This window comes from Aedes aegypti, chromosome 3 (genome assembly GCF_002204515.2).
Source record: "Aedes aegypti strain LVP_AGWG chromosome 3, AaegL5.0 Primary Assembly, whole genome shotgun sequence".
Classification (NCBI taxonomy): domain Eukaryota; kingdom Metazoa; phylum Arthropoda; class Insecta; order Diptera; family Culicidae; genus Aedes; species Aedes aegypti.
The window spans coordinates 228,534,783-228,550,781 of NC_035109.1; the positions used below are offsets into that span (position 1 = coordinate 228,534,783).

The following is a 15,999-nucleotide window of genomic DNA, read 5'->3' on the forward strand; positions in this document are numbered from 1 at the left end:
CGACGGTAGTAACCGATCGTCCTTCGGATGGTGCGTGTTTGGCTTTGTACTTACAATTATTTTACAGTTTATTTACATAATTTAATTAAATCGACTCGTTTGCAGTTCCATCCGGGGCTTTGCAATATGATTAAAGTCAAAGGGATTACAAGCCAACATGACTACCAGAGCGGTGCAATCAATTTCCAATCTGATTTCATGGTAAATACCTGATATTATGATTCAAAAACATGATGATATCATCCATAACCATTACATCTAGAAGTATTGGATTTGCTTTAAGTCGGTAACTTGTATATTTTGAACATTTGTCAATCGTGTTTCAATATTAATACTTTCTATAACAGCATATAAATCAATCCTTCTTCTTCTTCCTTTTCTTTTTCCTCGTCATCCTCATAAAAGTTCCCAATATTTTAAAGAAGTATCTTCGTTTGAATATAAATAATAAATACTAATAGTCACTTGAAAGGGTGATACGAAGATATTCTATGTTAGCGATAAATATTTGTCAAATGAATTACTACACATTAATATATTAAAAAAGCTTAACAAAAACATGAAAGAGCCACAATTGTACCATACTCCTTTCGATCAATCAAGAACAACTCATCCATCCATTTCATTTGCCTACTCCATTGGACAAAACTACTATCAGAGCAACTGAGGCATAAATATTGAACTCCAATCACAATCCGTGCCCGCCGATGGCCTCGTTGACGGAACAGAAAAACTGCAGCCACTTGTTTCCACGTGAATAATTTAGAAGCTTGACCACTTGAGCTGGGGGCCTGTCTGGCGACTCCCTTAGGCGCAGTGTAATTCGGCCCAGCAGAAAATCCGAGCAAAAAGTTCACATGAAAGTGCATGAATTTTATATCGATTTACACAGCTGGCTGTCTGGGTGGTCATTTTACAGAAAGCAAAAGCCTTACGGTACGATGAGTGCGATTGAATTTTTCTGCAGGGAGTTTGAGGTTTTCATGTTGAGTGGAAACCAAACCGTTAGGGTTTATGCTATGTGCATAGCCACAATCCCTCGCAGTCAAAACAAAATTTCTACAAATAAGAACTGAGAACAACTTTCCAGACGGCGTCATATCGCAACTTCGTCAGAGACCTGTGACATTGCTTCATTTACCCGAATTTCCGTCTCAGTATATCCGTCTGGTTTATAATCGGAAGATCCGGAGGAGATAAAACCGAAAAATACAAAGAGCCGTAAGAAAATTCGGTCCGTGACCGAGCTAAGTGCTAATCAATTTATACTAAATAGATTCAAATCAATCGTCCACAGTGGGCAAAAATGGACCAAAACTCGCAGCTTTGAGAAACTGTTGGTTTGGAACGACATCATATACCCGTTTTCATGTAAAAATCACGAGGAATTGGTTGATGATAGTTCTGCACAGGCTTCATGAAGTGCCCGATTTTTTCTCATGTTCTATTTTCACATTTCTCATATATTCTATTGGACAATTCAAGCATAGTGAAAGTGTACAAGTAAGGCCATAATGGCTCCCTATTTGACTACATGTAAATTCTGGAAAACATTCACATTTTTAAAAACTTTTGAATGTTTTAACATCAAGATATATGTGATATCAAACTACTTAATCACACGAAATGATTTAAAATTTAAAAGCAAAACAGTAGCCACGCATGACGAAATTTAGCATAAAACATTGAACTATGATGGTTTTATTTGTTAGATTAGTTAATGATCCATTAAACGCATTGTAAAATTCCAGGTTAAAAGAATTTAAAAATTCGATTGGTAGAGCTCCTACTGACAAAAATTTTCAGCCTAGCCAGTTTTCAAAACGGAATACAATGATCTCATACAGTAGTATTCTACAAGAATTAGATTGATTCCACCAGCATTTCTTACAAGTATTGACATCGTGTAAGACTGTCACTGTATATGTTAACGTTTCAAACCAGCGGCTTCTAAAAGGGTATATTTTTGCCCACTGTGCGTACAAAAAGAAAAAAATGCGAATCCTGCACAAGGAAGTAAGGTTTCTTCTCGAGGTATTTTTAAAGTATTCATCCACTTGCGCAAAACTCCGGTGCCGGTCAGTCTCATTTTCCCACATTGAAACCCGAAACACCTGACACCCCGTCAACAACAATTAAAATCTAGCATTTTTTTTCCGATTCCCACCAAACGCAAATCTGCAAGCTGATGCAGCAGCAGCAGTAAAACCAAGCACTTTTTTCTCTACTGCAGCTCATGTTCATTTCCGAATGCGATTTAAAATAAAACGATTATCAGGAAAATGGAAAAGTTTTTCGCACAGTTTGCTTTTCGCTGTTTTCGTTTGTCGTTTTGTCTGGGAAGATAGCAAGTGGCTCCCTTCTGGGATGAAACAAATTTTCCTGCCATTGTTCTTTTCTTGATTTTATACGTTTCTTTACCAGTTTACAAAGAGTGGGCGAGATGAGCTGTAACGAGCGACATTTCCAACGTGATTGTCCAAAGTGATTCCGCTTTATGTTGGTGATGCAATGGCAATGACGACTAGTTTTGGTCGTTAGCCATTCTGGTTGGCATTCCGGAGACGACTGTATTTCCTTAGCTTTTTGAGAAAGAGGGCGAATGGAGTGTGGGGATTTTGAAACAAATAGTGTGTGTTTTTTTCTATACATTGTGGCAATTTGAGCCATTGGTTTTGAATATACCGTCGTTGGGGGTGACAATGGGTCAAAAAGGGATATGTCCGATTTATTTTTTGAATAACTATCGCAATTTAACTCCAATAAACTTCAAATTTGGTGTGTATGTACTTTGATGGTACATTAACAACTGTTCAAAAAATTAAAGATAAATATTTATTCACAGTGGCACCACAAGTGAATGAAAAATGATCCAATCTCACCTCATAGAGGGGGTGACATTGGGTCACTGTAATTAAAATAACTTGTTTTTGAGAATATGATTTCAAAACCATTCACAACTGAAAAATATTGATAAAAAACGATGCAAACAAGACAAAAAGATATCTTAGATGTTTCACATGTATGATAAACCTACTTAAAAGAAAGATTATACTAAAAATTAAAGAGCTATGAGAAAAAATATGTAAACCCAACATTTACCGTCAAGTTTACATAAATTTTCTTGGTGTTTCCCTCAAACTGTCTTCAAAGTCTCATCTCCATTGCTATAAAGCCCATTCAGTTTCCCCAAAGGTGTACTGAAACAGTGATTATTTTAAACCTTCGCAAATAGTTGAATTTCGGTGCGAAATTCCACGATCAATAAATTCCAGGCAGAAGTTGACGTCATAATCCCAGTATTTCAGCGATCCAACTCATTTGTACTTCCGTGAGATGTTTCCATAATATGAAAACACTGATAAATAATCAAATTTAGAAAAAAAAAAAAACACTCTTTTGATAAAAATTTACGATGTTGCTGCGCACGAAACACAGTTGCTGGTTTGAGAAGTTGTCAAAATGCGTTGTATTGTTATTCAATGCACGGAATACTCAAGTAGACTTGTTTGATGTTTCAAAGATACTGTATTTAGAAAGAATAAACACATCTTAATGAAAAAAGAGAACACCTGGCACCGTAAAATGTCAAAAAAGTGGACTTGGAATTTCATTTACTATCGTTATTGCTTGACCCAATCTCACCCCCATTTTCAATGTTACCGTTATTTTCAATCGTACCGAAAAAAATGATTTTTTTTTGTGGGAAAATCAAACAGATTCCGGAAAATATCTGTGATGTGTAATGAAAAGACTTTCAACATTCTACTAATACAACGATAGAGGTTAGAGTACATGCGTGATACTTTGTGCAGGAGAAATTTAATGTTGTAAATTTTATCTAGTTTCAACATGCAAGTTTATTGATGTAGTAAACAAAAACTACTATTTCTAAAAATGCATATTATTATGAATTATGTGTAATAATATGTTCCCTAACATATGAATTACTAATCTTAGTAATATCAGCGTTATTAGCTGAAATATTTCACAAATCATATTTTTCCGTTTTGACCCATTCTCACCCCCTAGACCTATTATCACCCCCATCGACGGTAACAATTAAAAATACAGATGGTTAGGGGCTTTCCATTTATATATAAGATAGTTTTGGCGGTTCTTAAATCCCAATCCCCCCACAGTAAGATTGTTTGTATGAAAATTAAAAATAATTTGTATGTCACGCAAGAAATTTCAAATCCAGACCTCCCCTTAAATCCTTATGTAATTATTGAACGACCCCTTAGTTTGTTACAAATGATATTTTATACATGTTAATTTGATAGCTGCACCTTACTGCCCGAATGGACGACTCTTCTCCATTGGACTCGGTTCTGCTTTAATCACCTAAAGTGCTCTTAACATTTTGCCTTAAGGACATATCCCCTTGAGTACCAAAATGGCCTCTAATATGGCACCTCACTTCCCCCTTCGCTTACCGTTCCCTCCTCCCACACTTCTCACAGTGTTTGGAGAGCGATCACAAAAAATGATTATTTGAAGTTACTAACCTTATTTTAGATCGGTGGTTTCTTAACTGAAAGCATTCCATAATGTGTTTTTCACAAATCACCAGTTTTTGAATGCAAACACCTAGTTATTGCTGTGATTTGTGTTGTAAAATACCACGCACTTCCGAATCACTTCTTCTTCACGCACCGAGATATTGTTTACTGGCTTTTCGGTGCCCGTTTTTAAACTCACTTTTAATGGTATTTTCTACTCACCGTAGCAATTCCAAAATCTGATGCAATACGTAAAACACTTTAATTTTTCTCGCACCGTGCTTCTGGGAGCAATAAAATACTTAAATTAATCGATTTGTGCTCGAAAAACCACATCGGAACGCGAATTCACAGAGCCAGCATTGTTTATGAATCGGATCGCAGCTCTCAAGGATTGGAAGTGATGTCAGTTTTTATGTTTGGAATTGAAATTGTTTGAATATTCATACACTTGCTACAACCACGTATTTTACAATTTCATAACACTAAAAAGGTGTACAATGTCACAAGTGTTACAACTCATTTTTAAGCGTGAAAAAAACAATGTACGGTGCAATTTAATAGCTAAAATTAATGTTCGACATTATACAGTAGAATTGACTGTGGAATTCAAATACATACTGATGGCAACTTTGTCCGTCAGTGGGAAGCGAGACAAGAGAGGAGAAAACTGCCAAAAATAGTAAACAACACACGCATGGTGTGAAAAATGCTTATAATTTTGGTCATAAATCATATTTTCACTACCAAATGAAATAAATTGTGATTTTGAGATTTTATGATGTTGTTGATGAATTCATATCGACAATAATACCTTTGTATGAAACGTGTGCAAGTAATACTGCTTACATAATTCAGTGGATGGAGGTATACATGGAACATGATGATTTATTTTTGGCCGACGCACATAACATTGTGCTCCGCCTTGTTGGGTGGCTCGAAAGGGTGCTTTAGCGGGTGGCTCGAGTGGGTGGCAACATTATGTTTACGTGCTCAATGAACTTTTACCTTAACAGCAAAAAGCCTTTGACAAAGCATGGAGCTTTTCACAAAATCAGTGGCTCTGTTCAAAAACCCATTGTTCAATTTCAGCCAAAATAAGTTACTTTTTTGGGGTTATGGCGTTCAGCCCGATATACTCGAGGAAACGGAATTTATGTTTCCATCCATAAAAAAAACATACGTTTTCTTAAGCGTATCAGACTAAGCGCCATAATCCCGAAAGAGCAGCATCATAATTGAAACCACTATTTGTGGTTTGAAAGTTGAAAAGTTGTACCAGTTCCTCATATTAGTGATGCGATTAAAATTCATTGGAAATAGCGTTGGAATGTCCTTTTTTTTGCTTAATTCTTCATTTATTAAAACAAGATAACTTATTTGATTTTTAAACACGCATTTTATTTATAATAAAGTTTTTGCATAAAATTCACTTTAAACCTCCGGCTCCGGTCGTGGCAATGAAATACCTGAACACTCGGAAAACTGAGCCACCAAATCACGTCCATTTTCAGAGTGCTCGTTGATGGCAGCCGAAATGCGAGCCAACTCAATGGCCACAGTCAACCGCCAGGCATTTTCACACGCCGCAATTTGGATTTCCTGCAGGCGAGTCGGGGGGTCATCACGGGGTATTTCCTGGCATCGACGGTGCCTCTCGATCAAATACCTAATGGTCAGACGGGCTTCGGCAATCACATCGACCAGTTCCTCCACGTTTTCCGCTTCAATCGAGTCAAGCACCTCCTGTCAATGGTAAATATCTTGAATTATGGGTTGTCTTGCGGGAAAATCCCAGCCCCTAAACGGAACGACTCGATTACTCACATTCAGACACTGGATGACTACGTCCGACTCGTTTTGCTGAAAAACATAGAAATGAGTTTCTTGGTAATAAATTTTTAATCCGTTAGCATAGCAAATTTGTCTCCCAATTTTATCGCAACGATTCAACCTGCTGCGGAAAACTATGTTCACCCTTCACGACCTGGATGTTTAACGGAAAAGGTGAAAACAAGGAAAAGTGGAAATGGGGAAACATGAACATCGGCTGGTTGCTCGATACGAATGCACAATGTTTTATTTTGATGATTTTGATAGTTTTTTATTCAAACCATAAATCTCAGCTACGGTTGATTCTCCATAACTCGATATTGAAGGGATTGTCGAGCTAGCACGGGTAAAAATGCGGCACTCTAAAACAGGAGAAAGAGTCATGATTTCGGGAGGAAAGTGTGTTTTCATGTTATGAAAATACACCATGACCAAAAGTCATGAAATCATGAAGCATTTTACCATAACGCCGGCTGTACGTTACGTTTTCAATTTTTAGCGAAGAAAAATGGCAATTAAAATTCTCAAATCATGAAGCATGTATGCTGGAACCATGAATAAAATTCATGGAAACATAAACACTATTCACGAATTTAGTCATCTTCTTCTTCTTTCTGGCATTACGTCCCCACTGGGACAGAACCTGCTTCTCAGCTTAGTGTTCTTATGAGCACTTCCACAGTTATTAACTGAGAGCTTACTATGCCAATGACCATTTTTGCATGCGTATATCGTGTGGCAGGTACGAAGATACTCTATGCCCTGGGAAGTCGAGAAAATTTCCAACCCGAAAAGATCCTCGACCGGTGGGATTCGAACCCACGACCCTCAGCTTGGTCTTGCTGAATAGCTGCGCGTTTACCGCTACGGCTATCTGGGTCATCTGTCATTTATGATTCCTATTTTTGATACGAAAAGTGGCAATTTAGGTCATGAAATCATGAAGCAGGATCCCTCAATCATGAACTCAGTTCATGAAAACGAAACATTATACGTCAATTTAGATCCCAGTTTATATTTGCCATTGGTAAACAAATAAAATAAAGATTAAAATTGTTACTGCTTTAATGTCGATAGTTTCGTAATAAACCGTGAAAACACTCCACAAATGTCAACCTAACGAGTGTGACATCTTTAGCAGGAACGCGAACATTCCGGTGGTTAGGTTTGTATGCAAAATGTTGTTTCGAGCATCAATTGAATCGGTAAATGGTCCCTGGGCTGGTGGATTGTATGAGTCATGGAACACTCCTTAACAACTCTGCGGATGTGGAAAGTGGATCTGGATCATCCGGTTGCCGAAGGCCTTTTGTGACCTACTCTGTTATAGGACGTGGCTTCCGAACAGTTTAAATCGCCGACGAGCTTGTCAAGCAAAATCTTCGCTCAAAGTGAAACACTGCCCGGTTCTGCAAAGTCAGGATTTATTTATTTATTTCATGTCGTCAATCAGAAGTAGACCATTTTGTTACAATTTTACGCTTAATATTATATAGTTTGAAAACGTTATTTTCTTAATCTAGTTCGAATTGTGATATGACATAAATTTTTGTTTTAGTTCCGATTTCGTCATAGTAAAGTCAATGGTTTCGCAACGTTTATTGTAAACAGACATTATTTGATTTAAAGGCTCAAATTTGGCATAATTTGTGCGGTGATGGTTTGTATAAAAAATACTACGACTTCGCAGTTGTCTTGAAGGAGCATAATAATTTAATTTTGATAAAAGTGTCATCGAGTCAATACGATACGAAACTATATCGTTTACGAACGAGACCATTGCAAATTCGCGACGTTTCTTCAATGTTTGAATATTAATGAGCATGCATCGTGCTTCATAAGATGGTAGAGGTAACCTTGTCCAACCTAATTTTCGAAGTGCGAACAACAGAAATTGTTTTTGAACTGATTCTATACGATTTTCATGGGTTGATGAAAATGGTGACCAAACTATGCTACAGTATTCTAAAATTGAACGCACATAGGTTATGTATAATGTTTTTATAGTGTATGGATCGTGAAAATTATAGCTAAATCGTTTTATAAATGCTAACATCTTGTTTGCCTTGTTGATAATTGTATTATAATGATCTATAAAAGTAACTTTGGAATCTAAAATCACTCCTAAATCTCTTATTCTTACGTATTTTTCTACTGGTTGATTCCCTAGGTAGACTGTTGTGTTAGGTATACTACGCTTTCTGCTAAAGGATATTGAATTACATTTTTTCACGTTCAATTGGAGAAGGCTTTTATTGCACCATTTGTAAAACATATCAATTTCATTTTGAAAAGTATGTATATCTTCATCGTTTACTATTTCAAGAAACAGTTGCATGTCATCAGCATATATGAAAGCTTTGACTTTTTTCAGAATGAAGGAAATGTCGTTAACGTATAAAATAAAGAATAATGGCCCTAAATGAGACCCTTGAGGAACTCCCGATGTAACTTTAATTGGAATAGATTTTACTCCTTTGTATCTAACTATTTGTTGACGATTAGTAAGATAAGACTCTACCCATTCAAGAAGGTCCGGTTGAAATCCTATTCCTAACTTAAAAAGCAACATTGGTATGTCAATGCGATCGAAAGCTTTACTGAAATCTGTATAGAGAGCTTCCACGTGATTACCATTATCCATGGCTGTCAAAGAATAATGAATGAACTCCAGCAAGTTTGTACATGTTGAGCGTCCCTTAAAAAAACCATGCTGAGTATGAGTTATTCTGTTTTTAACCATATCGAATAAAATTTTATTTATTATTGCCTCGAAAATCTTTGGAATACAAGAGATAATGGCTATCCCACGCTAATTACGTATGTCAGATTTTTTGCCACTTTTAAAGGTCGGCACTAAAAATGAGCTTTTCCATGTTTCAGGGAAACTACCTAACCCTGATTACAGAGGCATATTGTAGAGCCAAAAGAGCGGAGATGCAAGTTCGATTGATAACATTTTCAAAAATACAGGTGGAATCCCGTCAGGGTTCACACCAATTTTATCATCAAGGTGCATTTCAGATGGAAAGTTGTTAGATTTGTTTTTTGTTTTAACGTAATTAAAGAAATTTTTAGGACATGATTTCAATTCACGCTCAGTTCGTTCATTATACTCTTCAAATGCGGTATCAATGGCAAGATTTAATTGATCGCAAATATTTAAATAGTTAATTAAATTTGCATCATTTCTACATTTTTTGTATATTTTATGTGCCTTTTGCTTACGATTCTTTAAATTTTTGATTTCTCTACTAACCCGACTAAGGGTACAAAACAAAATTATATCAGCACAAGTTATTATGTTATAAGTTTTTTTCCAACATAGGTTGTTACAAACTTGATGCAGGAAAACTAAAATAACTAAAATTATAACAAAAAGTGTATGAATAGTAACATAAACATAACAAAATATGTTTTAATTCTATCAAAAACATATCAAACCAAGTTATAATGTTTGATACAAAGTATCAAAATTATAATCCTGTTCGATATACGATAATATTGTATATTATTGAAATGCATAACTACAGGGGATAGGCAAAATGATTGAGATAGGCAAAATTTTGCCCAAATTCAAATGCTTATAACTTTATGAAAAATGGATGAAATTGGATGCATCTGGAAGCAGTCGACGCCAAATTTGGTCCAGTTTTAGGAACTTCCTTGGCCATTCATATTGGCCACTGGACACCGGAGATGTTCCGGATTTTCTGAGGTCATGTCCTAATGTCATTTTTTCTGTCGCTTGTATTTTTGTGCGGTGTTAAGTTAGATAGATGTTTGCAATTTTCCTAGAAACTAGAACTAATAGGAAGTTGAATGCCACTGGACGCATTAAGATTGGTTGGAAATCTTCAGAAATATGACCATTTCCGTAAAACTGGTTCCGGAAAGCATGGTCAGTTATGTTTGTATTTCCAATCATGTAAATATTATCCGGAGCTATATCCAAGCGGACAGCAACCTTAAAAATGATGTTTCCTGCAGCGTATTCAGAACCATTAGATGCACAGACCACTCTAGAGAATGTTCCAGGTACCCTGGGGGAAGTGGTCAATTAGGAACATATCTGGAACCATATCAATATGGGCATCATACTTCATGATTTTCAAATGTTAGGCTTTCCGCAGCATTTCCAGCATCACCGGCTGCCATGATCACTTTATAGTAGGTTCCAGGTGCCTCGAGGGATGTGGTCAATTCGGAATTGCCAAGGAAGTTCCTAAAACTGGACCAAATTTGGCGTCGTCTGCTTCCAGATGCATCCAATTTCATCCATTTTTCATAAAGTTATAAACATTTGAATTTGGGCAAAATTTTGCCTATCTCAATCATTTTGCCTATCCCCTGTATCTATTTATTTTGTTATAAAGTTGTTAAAAATTAACAAAAAAATATCTTAAAGGGAAATAAAACACATTATGTTATATTTCTGTTTTATTATGTTCTATGGATAACGGAGCCTAACAAAATTATATCATAATATGATATGCATATCATATTCTGATAAAATTTTAATATATTTTTGTTACAAGCCTCTAGTCGGGAAACCATATAGGATACTTTGAGTTATGATCCCTTCTTCTTTTTTTTAAGGGTATATCGTCGTGTATTATGTCGTTTAAAACTTTGTAAAACATTTTAACGACAGATTCAACATTTTCTTCGTTTCTTAACACATTTTGCCAAATTACTTGATTGATTTTCTGTCTTATATTGTCATAATTTGCTGAACGATAATCATGAACTTCTTCAAAGATTAAGTAAGTACATTGATTGTGTCGTAAAACAATGTTGGAACTCACGAGAACTTTTTTTATAATTTCACTAGAAAAGATCACCGATTGCCACCAGACACGTTGACTAAGGTGAAGAAAATGACAGTTAGATATGTGTAACGCCCTGAGCTTACGAATTCTTGCATAATAGTCACGATTTCATGACTTTTAGTCATGATATCGTGAAACATAAAAGTTTATGAAATCATGACTTTTTGTTCATGAATCCAGCAACGGATTTTTTTTCCGTGAGGGAGGTATTGATTTACAGAAAACCAGTGTAACTGCGATCAGACATGGAAACTTACTTTCGCTAACTCGATATCATGATACGGAATATCGAGTAAGAGAGAGTTGACTGTACACTGTTGAAAATAATTGCAAACTTCATTTATGCGATGTAAACATGACGTCATGGCAATTTAACTCCGAAATCATGTAAAAATGTGTTATATGTCATGTAATCACAGCAGGATCCTGTGCTGGATTACATGACGTATAATTGAAGTTTACATGGCATAACTTTTAAATATCTATGATAACCAACGCTTCTATCACGTCTTAGAAATTAACAGGTTTCGTTTGAACTGTGTGTATAGGGAGTCGATGCCGGTTATGGACCCTTTGCGTATTATGGACACCCTACAGAAAAGCATAAAATTAACACTCAAAGCAACCTTATTCCTACGATAATCCACCGGGGAAACTTCGATCGCATTGTTAGTCAGCAGTATCAGACAAAATATTTGGTTTAAGACGCATAAATACAAATATTTGAACAGTTATGTAAATGAGAGGGTCCATAATACGCATTTCCAGGTGGGTCCAAAATAGACCCGTCGGCAGCGAGCCGGATTACATGGGAATCAAACGGAGGGTCCATAATAGGAAACGTTAAATTTGTAAACATTCCTATTATGAACCCCGGGAGACAACAGTTTTCCAAATTTATATTTCGCTGGAAAAATCGAATGATTTTTTGTGTTTCATTGGCGTACTATGAAGTAAAGACATTGAACTTGTTGTTAGACTCCACAAAACGTATATCCGTCTGAGATATAATGGCGGAAAAGTGTCGAGAATTAATTTCAGCTACTAGTTTGTTCGAAGATTTTTTTGTTATATTAGCCCTTCTACTAGCAGCATCATTTTTCAACAACTATAAAATATTTAAATCACGATAACATTTTTGTTTTTCAATATTTTTACATCATTTTTTTACAAATTCTCAAAAAACTCTTTTATTTTAATCATTAGTTTTGATCATTGGTCATCTAGATCTGGAGAAATGCCAAAATTTGGGGGATCGAAATTTCTTGGGGGACATTACAAAATGGTGAATTGAAAGCAATTTTCAACCTGATCAAACTTGTCGAAGAAATCGCCCTACTTATTGATCAGAATCTTTGGATACTATGATTGTTATGGACCGGCCATCTTGTTTCCTAGGCCGTCATCTCGTATTCCAAATTTTTCAATTCACAGTAATTTTCAACCTGAATGAACTTGTCGAAGAAATCGTCCTTCTAAATGATCAGTATCTTGAGATACCAGCATGTATCTGTAGAGTTTGTGCATAGTTTAAATGCTCACAAGCGCCCCCTAGCGGTTGAATTCCAAAAAAAAATAGACTCACCAAGGGGTAGTCCTTGAACTAGCTAATAACTTTGCTGAAGACACCGTTCTTCTATCTAGTGAAAATCACAAGAATATTTAACATTGAAATGAAACTAGTTTCAACAACTACTTCGCACCTCCATCCAGCGGGCAGCGCACAGTGCTGCGTCCCTTAGACAAAAATGGAAAAATCAACTATTTTATAACACCAAATCAAGTATGCTACTTTGTTTGCATATATTTGATATGTGTTAAATGAGTAGCAAAACATGGGGTAAGTGGATCACCTATAAAACAAACTCTATTCTCAAAACAAATGTGATGTAATCATGTATAGTAACTTACACTAGCCAGCAACTGTACTGGCTGAGGTTTCTATTGTGTGGGCTTCCAATGGGTCGCGACGTTCTCAAACGACCAGTTACAGAACATGAGTCCGTTGCTCGATAAATACTTTTTGTGTGCTATTTCTATTCCGAAATTACTTATATTCTAATTTGTAGCTCATGGGGGGGTCCGTAGCCTTGAGGTTACGCTTTCGCTTCATAAGCGGAAGGTCATGGATTCAATTCCCAGCCCCTCCAAAAAAATAACCCGTCCAGCCACCAGAAGACGCCGCACGGAGGACCGTGCATAGTGGAGCACATCCATCCTCCGTCAGTATCAGATGGTGACTGAGACAAATTGACCCACTTCGCAGGCAGCTAGCCTCAAACAACTCAGGAACACGGCAAAACGAACCACCGCAAGAGCAATGGACTATGGCTTATGGAAATCGATTGGACCAACAGCAGAGCACTCTCCTACCTGCTCGGTGTGAGAGCAAAAGAGCAGAAGAGAGTGAAAGCAGATGTAAATATAGATTAGTTAAAATAGAACTGTATCGGTAAGGAAGAAACTGATTCCGGCACAGCAGTGGCCACGAGCACGGAGTGCCTTAAAAAAAAAAAAAAAAAAATCTAATTTGTAGCTCATTTCGCCATTGGGCATCACTAGAGCGAGGGTCAATTCGAGTGTTGTACTAGAGCACAACGCCTAAATTCATTATATTATATTACCTAATCCTATTTTTGGATCTGATGCTACGCTGTCTCTTTGCGCTCTCTACTTTATGCAGGTAGATCGAAGAGCACGCAGGGATGCTTTTTTCAGTCCAAGAGAGGTCCATTTGTTCAAAGCCGTAGTCGATTGCCGTGTTAATCCAGGTACAGTTGAGCGTTTGCTCAGAGGAGGGTCAAGATGTCAGTCCGCTTTCAGACGGCCGTGATGTTGGACGAAGGGGCTCGTGTTGTTCTTGAGCGGGCTGACGAAATTTTCTGATGAGGGGGCTGGGAATCAAACCCATGACCATCCGCTTATGAAGCGTACGTGCAGCCAACTACGCCACGTTGCCACCCTATTGTGTGCTATTTCATTACCTTAAAAATAATGCGCTTTCGAGCTAGGCATTGGATATAAATAGAAAGCGTGGTGTTTGGATGGGCATCTAATTCTTCCGAAAGAGGTGCACTTTGCGAAAAAGGACCACGTGATTATTGAGCTGAAATCGAATTCAGGTTAACTTCTGCGTTCATGAGTTCTCTCATGGCGATGTGGTAACGCGCCCCAACTAGAGATCGGGGAGTCGTGAGTTCGATTCTCACTGAGAAGACGTGTAACTTTTTCGCAAATCTTCACATTAATTTGTCCATCTAATCCAATTGCAAATTATATGTAATGTTTAGCTTTCCAGTAGTTGTTAAACTTCCACTCGGCTGGTTAGCCGTAAACCACGATTCATAATTAAAAACAAGTATATCTTTAAAATGAACGATTTAGGCGCTTCAAAACAAGTCTACGAAATCGACAATTTAAAACACTTTGCGACGGTTGTTGCAACTACTGCTTTTCACACACCTCGAACTACAACGAACGAACGAGCAGCAGTCACAGAGTATAATACATTTCACACCCGGCCGCTTCCTTTTCTCGGGTGGCAATATAATTTCATTAAATTTTCACAAAAAAAACAAAAAACCGAGGACACGGACCGAGGGTGGAAAATCCAGAGTATTTTTTCGAATGCACCTTTCCCAGGTACATTTACTGATTCGCAGTGGTGGTATTGTTGGGACTGCTGGTTGAATCGTTGTGGATGGGCCAAGAGAAATGGATGGCTGAGAACTGACACACCTGCGTAGGAGCAGCGATGATCGCCCCAACTAGAGCAAATACGATGAACAGCTTATTCATGGTGGATTGCTACACTCCTTCGGGTAGATTAATGAAGAAATCAAAATCCAAACAACTTTCCGGGTATTTCACTTCATAGGACACGACAACAACTCGCTAGCGGATGGCTTACGAACTGCTACTATGAGGTGTCAATCAACTGGAGTTGGCTTTTTATTGTTGAAGCTGACCAATCTGATATTAAAGGCCCAAAGCAGGTCATATCCAGTATTCTTAGGCTTTGAATACGCAAGCAGCCTTATCATTCTTTTCGTGGCACTTTCGTGACGGTTAGCATTATCTGATGACAGAGTTTGTAATTTCGTGGTCGATACGATATGGAGACTGTGGTCGATACGACTTGAGTGCCTCTCATTCTAATAACAGTGCTATATTTGACTACGGTAATCAAGGCGATGGGAAGAGATTGATTATCGTGGCACATTAATCGGACAAGTGAGAAAACAGAGTTAAAAAGGCTCATATCGTAATCAGATAAGGGTACGATTGGGTTTATAATACGCTCATTTGCGTCACGCGACTGCCGACGCGGATGATTGATTTAACACGAGTTAGTGATAACATCAGCTTGTAAAATTAGTGTTTATTTGGAATTCGGCCGAATGGTTGCAGGTACAGTTCCTGTGAGAATTATTAGAATAACCCACATTAATAAATTGGCTTTTTAAGAAGTTTGGCATGGGTTGATGTATGTACATACCATCATATGAAAAGTTTTGGATACGGCCCCCAAACCATCACCAGCGCTTTGAAACCGCGGGATGTTTGTGAGGAACGGGAGGATGCTGGCGAACGTCGGCGTACATCAATATAAGCTTATACTGAAAGTTGAGCCCTAAAAAAGTGGTTTGATTGATTTTACATTGAAAACTCACGAAGTAGCGCACATTTTGGGTTGTAATTTTATTTTATTTTGAGCTATTTTGTTTTGTTTTTACATTTTTATTAAATGTTTTGAAATATCTTTAATTTTCTGATAATATATTATATATCTTTTTTTTTATATTTCTTTCTGAGATTTTGATGACGAT

At 37.1% G+C, this 15,999-nt stretch overlaps 1 protein-coding gene across 1 annotated transcript; it reads right to left on the reverse strand.

Moving 5' to 3' along the window:
- Positions 1-5,881: 5,881 nt before the first annotated feature.
- LOC110679082 lies at positions 5,882-15,110 on the reverse strand. The gene is made up of 3 exons (XM_021853031.1): positions 14,909-15,110; positions 6,333-6,368; positions 5,882-6,251 (listed from the first exon to the last, which is right to left on the reverse strand). Exons 1-3 carry the CDS (start codon positions 14,966-14,968, stop codon positions 5,940-5,942), a joined length of 408 nt encoding a protein of 135 aa, XP_021708723.1. The 5' UTR covers positions 14,969-15,110; the 3' UTR covers positions 5,882-5,939.
- Between the last annotated feature and the right edge of the window lie 889 nt (positions 15,111-15,999).